The following is a 9,954-nucleotide window of genomic DNA, read 5'->3' as shown; positions in this document are numbered from 1 at the left end:
ATAAGTTTGAACCAAGAAGTCTCCCTTACGTCTTTCTTGGTTACCACACATCCTACAAAGGTTTTTGATGTCTTGATCATGTTTCTCATCGTGTATTTATCACTAGACATGCTCGTTTTGATGAAAATGTATTTCCATTTTCCTCTTCTAGTATGCAACCCTCCTCTTCCATATCAGATTATATTGCCTTTCATGATCCTATCTCATTGCCTTCTGTTACGGCTAGCACTAATTCCTCTGCAAGGCATTCATCTCCATCGTTAGTGACCTCGTCCATGCCATGTAAAACATGTGCTTTGGACTTGCCTTCACCCCACAGCACCGCATCCTTAGCACCATCTGTTCCTGCTCCTTAGGAAACGCAATCTCCAGCACTTCCAATTGCATCAGTTCCACATCAGAATTCTCATTCCATGATCACTCGGGGCAAAGCAGGCATCTCCAAATCCAAATAATATAATTATGTATGTCAGGTTCCATCCTCTCCATTATTATTCTCTCTTTTGGTTATGAAGGAACCAAAGGGTTTCAAGAGTGCTGCCAAGTCTCCAGAATGGCTTGCTGCCATGGACGAAGAAATTCGGGCTTTAAAGCTAAATCAAACATGGGAATTAGTTCCACGACCAGCTGCTACGAATGTGGTTGGATCCAAATGGGTTTTCCGCACCAAATATCATTTGGATGGTTCCATCGATAGGCTTGATGCTTCAATATCTAACTTGATGCTTTGCGAAGATTGTGTCAATATCTACGGGCAGAATTGGTGATATCATTAAACCGAGTGTGGTACTGCTCAAGTTTGGATTTAATTAACGGTGCAGCCTCAACCTAGCAATACTTCTGTTTCTTCACTAACAGTGCAGCCTCCACTTAGCAGCTCAGCATCATCGACGGTCTTAGCAGGTAGGCATAACTCTTCAGTATTTGTTTTACAACCGCAAGTCCTTTATATATATATATATATATATATATATATATATATATATATATATATATATCAGGACACAATTCTGAGTTTGTGCAGGTGAAGTGAGCTTTAAACTTCTAACCAAAGCTCATGATGATAGTAATTCAAACTCCTCTCTTTTATAAAATGCATTTGCATCGTCTTCCTATTTTTTGACCGCATGGAGAAGAGTGAAATTATGCATGGCCTAGAATAAAGCAAAAAAAAGGAGTGATTGCTCAGCGAAATATTTCCAACAATTTGCCTAGTCTTAAGAGCTGACATGGAAAACTTGACAATCCGCAGTCCTCTATTCGTTGAATTACATAGTGACGCAGTGAAACTGCATTCGGCCATGTGTTATTTTATCTGCCATGGTTGAATTACATGGAGACGCAGAGACGGTGACTGCTCAGTGACTAGAAAGCAACTATTTTCTTTATGTTGACAGTAAAGGTGAACTCTAGATGCCGCAGCGACAACAACAGTTTTTTTTTTTTTGAACTTCACCTTAGCAGGCTCCGGACAAGTTGTTTCAAGACTGTTGTTATCTAGATGAAAGAAATCCTTTCAAATCCTTGGAGCACTGCAGAGTTTCTTGATGGCACATCCAAAGAGAGAGCTTGTACTGGATTGGCATATTGTTGACATGCGTGTGTTAACCAAAAGCAACCCTTATCTGTTTCTGCAACTGCATGATGGATGGTGCAAACTTGTTATTGAAATAGACTTGACTAAGCCTGATTGAGTTATTGGTGTGCCTACCTGTTTCCATTAATTAACATCTATTCTTATTGCAGGGTTGCAGGTTTCTTTGGGTGATCTGAATTCTCTTGCCGTAATACTTTACAAGCATTGGTGCTTGACGAGTTGCTCCTTAAAGGTCACGGTTGCTGTTTTTTTTTTTTCATCAATTTTGGCCAATCATATATTTTCTTAACATTGGAGCATCACTTTTCTTTGGCTCTTGATCAAGGTAAGTTCTTATTCTCTACCTTTTTTTTTTTCAAATATGCATCTAATTCATGCATTTTTATATGTCTTCCTTTTCTTTTTAGATGGTGCTTTTCAGGAATTCTTCTTCTTCTACTAAAAGATTCTTAGTGATTGATGAGAAGTATCGTCGGACAAGCCTTCACGTATATGAACCTGCCATTGGTCCATTTGCTAAGAAGCGGTCTTCCGAAAGCATCAAGCATTTGACTTCCTGGTCATTGGAGACTTCTTATGAACTTTATGGTCATGGTGGTTTGCCTCAATCAGTTTTACAACTTCAATCCTCCTTTCCACATTCAACAACTTTTCTAGCTGATCTGCCGTCATTAGACTATCATAAACGTGATGGAAATGCTACTTGCAAGGATTATTTCCCAATCTCCGATGCACTTGAGTATACTCCCAAGTATTGGGAATGGACAGAAGATATTTTGAAACATTACGAGCCAATCCTCGAGAGGGCACATATTCGAGACACTATTTTTGCATCCCTTTTTACCTATGACTGGCAGATGAATGTTATCCTTTCTTTTTATAACCATTGGAATCCTGCTACCAACACGCTATCTACCCCGAATGGCGAGGAGTCTATATCTCTTTGGGAGCTAAAATCATGTAGCGGCCTTCCTATTTTTGGCACTTTTTATGATGAAGTCATCCCTTCTGCTGATGAACTTAATGAAGCTGACAAGAAAGGACGTTCTTTTCTTCCAAAGAGCTGCAAGTACCTATTCATCGCCTTTCATAAAGAATGTCAGACTATTGATGGTGACCATGTAATGACCCTTCAAGATTGGGTAGATTTCTGGTTTCGAGATGACTTGAGATACAAGGTACCTTTTTCTGTGGGCAAGTCTAGCGGATCCAATAAGACTAACTATCCTTCTGGCTCAATTGATAAGTCTCGTGTTCGCTTCAGCAAATTCATTCATCCTTTTAAGGAGCTTAATGTCCCTTCTCATATTCAGGATGAAGTTTATTTAGCGGCTTTTCTTTCATGTTGGCTATGCAAATTTGTATTTCCTAGCAAGGATGTTGGTTTCATTCGTCCTAGTACTTTCAAAGTAGCATCCATGATGGCAGCTGGAAGGCAATTCTCTCTTGCGATACCAGTTCTAGCAAGTATCTTCAAAGGTCTAAAGGAAGTCCAGTCTGCATTGAGTGTGACCGCACGAGACATCCCTTTTCCTATTCATTTTCTCAGCAGTTGGCTTGCAGAAAAATTTGGCACCCATCAAACAACAATTAGTCCTACCAAGTTAGTTGGGATGACGAAATATGCCGGTGTGGGGTTGGCAAAACATTTCAATGAATCTCAAGCTCATGCTCTTTTCAGAGATCCCAAGAGAGTCATATTTCCTGCATTACTTCCCCTGGCTAAAGTTGGGGTCTTATATGATGATGGCAACTTGTCAATCCTCGAGAGTGACTACTTTATGTGTATTCGATCCGGCTATTTGACTCTTCGTTATGATGATACTTTTATTTTTGAATCTTACTGTCCTGATAGATTCAGTAGACAATTTGGGTTTTGCCAACATATTCCCCGTGACTTTGGAGGGAGAACTGGAGTCCCAACCTTGGAGGATGTATCTCAACTTTGGCATAGTTTTACCAAACTCAAAACTCATTCCCAGTGCAAGCTTCCGTTGCCCCCAAATGATAAACTTCCTTTGGTAACTAAACGTTACATGGATTGGTGGACTCCAAGGTGGTCCAAAGTTTGTTCTCCAGAGATGAAGATCATTCTTAAAAGTCCTGCTAATGTTGCCATAGTATCACGAAGGACAAAAGAAAAGAAGAATGACCCTCTTTTAACCAAAAAGAAACGATCTTCTCCTACCTATAAAAGAGACAAGCGGGTAGTTGATGTTGATTTAGGCAAGGAAGATGGTACACGAACATCTGCCCACATAAATAGGACACCACTTGTGATTCCTAGTGTAAAGAGAGTGAGTACTTCAAAAGATCATCTTAATAAGAAATCCTCTAACTCCTCAGGGACAAAGGAAAGGAGTGCACAATCCTTTTCTCCACAATTGGTAAATAAATACTCGTCTCCTTTTTTTTTATATATGCCTTATTAATTCCCCTTTTTTTTTTATTGAGATGCTCATAAGGATATGCATGTAGCAGGAGGAGGAAGATAATGTTGAAGCGATCTTAAATGTTGATGATAGTGAGCATGAAAACAGTGATCATCATTGGAAACGTTTAAAACGTACAAAAAAAGTGTTCAATCCTTGCAGCTCGGGTTTTCTTCATGGAGTCCCTAGTGCATCAATCATGCCAGACAATATTGATGAACTGGTTTGACACTTTCCCTCTTTTTTTTTTTTTTAATTCATGTTATTTGTCATATATTAACCCCTTTTTTGATATGTATGTCTCAGCTTGGTCAACAAGACTTGGGGAATGACTTTGATATGTATATTGGGCCAGAAATGAGTGTTGCTTCTGTTGCTAGCCCTAACCCTTTCAATATTTTAGCTGCTGGGATTGGAAACTCTCAACCTTCATTCAGTTTACCACATGAGCAGCCTAAACCACCTCAACCGATCTTTAATATAGCGACCAACTTGCATAATCTTGGACCTACTACTGCCTTTGAGTCTTCAGGAGTCACTAGGTATTGTGCTGATGACATAATAGGAGAGATAAGATCTGAATTTGCTGTCAAGTGTTGGAGAGAGCATCAAAAATAAGATTGCTCGTACACCGATCCATTATATTCCTAACCTGGCTGGTGAAGTTGAGAAGATCCTCCTCACCATTGAAGATATAAAGGTTGATTGCTCTTCTATCAGAAGAATGGTGACCGAGGTGATTGAGGATGCTAAAAAGTTTATTCACTTAGAGTCTTCATTATCTCCTATGATGACATCAGAGCAACGAGCCTTAAATGTTGAAAAGCTTGAAGTGCAACTTAAAAATTCAGAAGCTTTTGAAGAGGAGGCATCTACATCCATTTCTATTACTCATGCTGAGATAACAAAAATAACAGGACAATTGATGGAGTTGCAGAGCAAGAAGACTGAGTTAGAGTCATCTCTCAAGGCGTGTGATGCAAAACTTTCTGAGAGACAAATCATCACCTCCGGCATTCGAGTAGAGATCACCACACTATCCTCTTCCCCTGTGATAAGTGAAACTGACGCAGTCATTCTTCAAAAATTAAAAGGATTGTTGGAGACCAAACAAAAGGAGATGGAAGAACATAACTGGAAACCGTAGTATGATAATGGTTTATTATGCTTTGGAATTTTTTTGTTTTGGTAACATCGGCTTATGACTTTCTATTGAGGCTACATACTTTATGTAATAGAATTCTTCTTTCCATTAATAAAGTCTATATTTTGCCTTTGCTTGTGTCTTGTTACCTAGATTTCCATGTTACGATTGTGTTTTGAGGTTTATTTGTCCCTCTTCTCTACGTGAACAATCATATTAGTTCAAACAACTTTAAAGGATGGTGTGACTGTACTTAGAATAATTTCTAAGTTGCCTACGTACCTTTATGGATAAAGGATCAAGTCACAACGTAGTTCAAAACCTTTTTTTTTTTTTTTTTTTGCATGACTGTACTTGGAATGAATTCCAAGTTGCCTACGTACCTTTGTGGATAAAAGGATCAAGTCATAACGTAGTTCACATTTTTTTTTGTCTTTTTTTTTTTTTTTTGTGCCTTTCACAGTTTTAGCTCGTGCGGGCCAGGAGCTACATCAGATTTCAAGCATAGTATCTTTTCAAGAATTTGCCATTGATAGGCCCAATCCTCAATCCATTCTCATCAACAATCTTGTAAGCTCCATTGGTGTAGACTTCTTGAACCACATAAGGGCCATCCCATTTGGAGAGGAACTTGCTGCCCATGCGTTTTGACATGATTATCGGGCGTCGTACTGCCAAGACAAGATCCCCTTCCTGAAAGGAGCGTGGTCGCACCTTCTTGTTGAAAGCTCTACAAAGTCGTGCTTGATAACATTCTAGTCGTTGTTGTGCCTCAAGACGTTTTTCATCTAAAGCTTCAAGCTCTTCAAGGCGTAGGCGAACATTGTCTTCATTGGAAAGTCCTTATTGGATCGCAATTCTTAAAGATGGAATTTGACATTCTAGTGGAAGAACAGCTTCAACCCCATATACCAGGGAGTATGGAGTAGCTTGAGTTGGTGTTCGGAATGTAGTACGATAAGCCCATAGCGCCTCCCCAATTCTCTCATGCCAGTCCTTCTTCGAGCGATTCACCACCTTCTTGAGAATGTTGCATAAAGTCTTGTTAAAGGCTTCCGCCAAACCATTAGCCGGAGCATTGTACATAGAAGAGTTATGTTGTTTGAAACTGAACTGTGCACACAACTTGTTCATGGCTGTATTGTAGAATTCCTTTCCATTATCGGTTATGATGTGTCTTGGTACCCCATAACGGTAAATGATGTTTGTTCGGATGAAGCTTACAACTGTCTCTTTCTTGACCTCTCTTAATGCTACAGCTTCTGCCCACTTAGAGAAGTAATCTGTTGCAGCCAATATGTAAAGATGCCCCTCGGAGCTTTTCGGCAATGGTCCTACCACATCAAGTCCCCAAGCATCAAAGGGCCAAGAGGCAACTGTCGGGTGTAAAGGCTCGGGTGGCTGGTGGATCAAATTAGCATGCAATTGACAACTTTGACATTTTCTAGCATAGTCTATGCAATCCTTCACCATTGTTGGCCAGTAATATCCCATTCTTTTGATCCGGAAGTGAAGTTTAGGGCCTGATTGGTGTGCTCCACAAATCCCTGAGTGAGTTTCTTCTAGTGCTTTTGTTGCTTCTTCTTCTCCGAGACAGCGCAAAAAAATTCCGTCAAAAGAGCGTCGATAAAGAGTGCCTTGGAAGTATATGAAGCGAGAAGCTCTCCGCCTCACCTCTGTCTTATGGCGTAAGTCTTTAGGTAGTTTTCCATGTCTCAAATAATCGATAAGCGGCTGACGCCAGTCTTCTCTTTCAATCTCGTAGACAGAAACCACGCCCACTTGTTCTTTCTCTTCTATGTCATGGCTTAGTGGTGGAACGACCCATCTTTGACATACAGGGACTTTTATCTCCTCACTACATGATGCTAGTGTTGACGCCAGATTTGCCAAGGCATCGGCTTGCTTATTCTCTTTTCGTGGTACATGTTCTAAAGTGACACAATCAAGTGATGTTATCAGTTTAAGTGCATACTTGTGATATGGGATGAATTCTGGCTTCCTGACTTCATATAGTGAGAGGAGTTGTCTGATGACTAATTGAGAATCACCAAAAACTTTAAGGCGAGACATTTTTATATTCACTGCCATTTCCAACCCAAGAATCAAAGCTTGATATTCAGCCATGTTATTAGAACAACATTTGGTAAGTGAAAAGGAGAAAGGCAAGACCTCCCCTTCTGGTGTGATGAATATAACCCCAGCACCGGCTCCATCTTGTCGTGCTGCGCCATCAAAGAACATTTTCCATGGTTCTGATAGTTCAATAAACAGAACATCCTCATCGGGTAGGTCTTCAGAAAACTTCCATTCATCGGGAATAGGATGATCAGCCAGAAAATCAGCTAGTGCTTGCCCCTTGATAGCTTTTTGTGAGACGTAGACAATTTCAAATTCTTGAAGCAATAAAGCCCATTTTGCCAATCTTCCTGATAATACTGGTCTTGAGATGATGTACTTGAGGGGGTCAGCTTGGGAGATTAATCTTACTGAATGCGCTTGGAGGTAATGCCTTAACTTCTTTATTGCAAACATCAATGCTAGACATGTCTTCTCTATTGGGGAATAATTCAGTTCAGCCCCATTTAATGTCCTACTAAGGTAGTAGAGAGCACTTTCCTTGCCTTCATCATTTTGTTGTGCCAACAACACTCCTAAGGAACGTATTTGAGCCGCAATATAGAGGATAAGTGGACGTCCCTGTACCGGTGCTCGAAGGACAGGTGGGTTCAACAAGTATTCTTTTATCTTGTTGAAGGCATTAGTACAAGCTTTATCCCAATAGAATGATGTATCCTTCTTCATTAAGTGGGTGAATGGTTGACATCGGCCCGCTAAGTTAGAAATAAATCTCCGTATATAGGCCAACTTTCCTTGGAGACTCTTCAACTCATGGATGTTTCTTGGCTCCGGCATTTTTAGAATGGCCTCGATCTTAGACTGATCAATCTCAATTCCTCGATGTCGAACTATAAACCCTAGGAATTTTCCTGAGGACACACCAAATGCACATTTTAATGGGTTCATTTTTAGTTGGAATCGACGTAACCGTTCAAACACCAAACGAAGATCCTGCATATGATTTTCCTTTTCTTTTGATTTCACCACGAGGTCATCAACATAGCATTCAACATATTGGTGAAGCATATCGTCAAAAATCTTCTGCATCGCCCTTTGATAAGTGGCACCTGCATTCTTTAAGCCAAAAGGCATAACTTTATAACAATATATCCCTTTTGGAGTTCGAAAAGCCGTCTTCTCCTCATCTGCGGGTGCCATTCGAATTTGATTATAGCCAGATGAACCGTCCATGAAGGTTAATCTCCCATGACCCGTGGTAGCATCTACCATGATCTCAGTAATTGGAAGTGGAAAGTCATCTTTGGGACAAGCATTGTTAAGATCTCGAAAATCCACACAAACACGCATTTGGCCATTCTTCTTTTTTACTGGCACGATATTTGAAATCCACGTAGGATACTTGACCTCACGAATGAAACCTGCTTGGATAAGTTTATTGACTTCAGCCTCAATCTGTGATATGAGTTCAGGACGAAAGCGACGCTGAGTTTGTTTTACAGGTCTAGCCCCATGTTTCACTGCTAGTTGGTGTACAGCAACCCTTGGGTCTAAACCTGGCATTTCATCATAGGACCAAGCAAAGATATCTCGATATTCCATCAGAAGTTCCATGTAATTCGCTTCCTCTTCAGGTGATAAGTTTGCATTGATGAAGGTTGGTCGTGGGTTTTCAACAGTTCCTAAGTTAACCTCTTTAAGTTCGTCCATTGTAGGCTTATTTTCTGATTCAAGGGAAGATGGAGCTTCCTCAACATCTTCTTCGACGACAAACTTATCATTATCATCTTCTTCAATAGTGATGTGATTTGAAGTGAGACTCATTATTTCATCTTCTTCTTCTTCATTAGAGGGGTTTGTTATCACTATTGTGCGTGTTTTTCCTTTCAATGTCTCTTCAGCACTCACTACCCATTCACATTGTCTCTTCATGCGTGAAGGTATTTTGCTACGAAGAACCTTTGAATCACCCATCAAACTTGTCTCTTTTGACATGGATTGTCCAAGTCTTGCAAAGACTGGTGTGCGTTTTAGCACTCGTTGATGTCCTCACGACTATAGCCAGCCCTTGCTAAAAGCTTGTAAGCGTTGGGATCAAAGCCATTTGACCGTTTATCAGGGAGTCCTGTAAGATTTATCACCACCGACTCAGTTTGATGAACAAACCCTTTTAGTAAAGGTTTTGAAACCTTGTTCAAGGCGAGATTAGTAGCTGGCAAGGTCAAGTTTTCAAGCTCTTTATTGATCTTTTCTTCATCCTTTGCAAAAGAAGACTGACCCTCTTTTCTTGCTGATACTGGAATATATCGGAGTGCCGCGGCTTTACGTGGTGGTTTATTGTCAACAAAGTTTTCTACCACCTTTTCTTTTCCTTTATTCTTTGTTGGCTGAGACACCCCTTCATTTGCAGATGACTTATGCCCTTTTGAGCTTTTAGAGTCAATTATTCCCTCTCCTAAGTGGTCAGGTGGTGATCGTAGTTCTTCCATCATATTTGACTTGAAATAGAATTTTGCGTCTGCAAAGTGAGCTTCAGCTATAGTGAAGGGATCGGTGTCTGCCATTATCTTTCTTACTTGTCCATCTCGGCAATACTTAAAACATTGGTGGAGTGTTGAGGATATGATACCATTTTCATGTATCCATGGTCGCCCAAGCAACATATTGTAGGTAGTTTTGGCATCTATGACATGGAAAAGTGC

At 40.3% G+C, this 9,954-nt stretch overlaps 1 protein-coding gene across 1 annotated transcript; it reads left to right on the top strand.

The window, feature by feature from the left end:
* The first annotated feature begins 1,878 nt into the window (after positions 1 to 1,878).
* LOC118054119 (uncharacterized) lies at positions 1,879 to 5,176 on the top strand. The gene is made up of 5 exons (XM_073408702.1): positions 1,879 to 1,922; positions 2,005 to 3,984; positions 4,079 to 4,252; positions 4,336 to 4,622; positions 4,750 to 5,176. Exons 2-5 carry the CDS (start codon positions 2,005 to 2,007, stop codon positions 5,174 to 5,176), a joined length of 2,868 nt encoding a protein of 955 aa, XP_073264803.1. The 5' UTR covers positions 1,879 to 1,922.
* Positions 5,177 to 9,954: the final 4,778 nt, after the last annotated feature.

Source organism: Populus alba, chromosome 4, assembly GCF_005239225.2.
Source record: "Populus alba chromosome 4, ASM523922v2, whole genome shotgun sequence".
NCBI classification, from domain to species: Eukaryota; Viridiplantae; Streptophyta; class Magnoliopsida; order Malpighiales; family Salicaceae; genus Populus; species Populus alba.
This window is presented reverse-complemented; position numbering and strand designations above follow the sequence as displayed.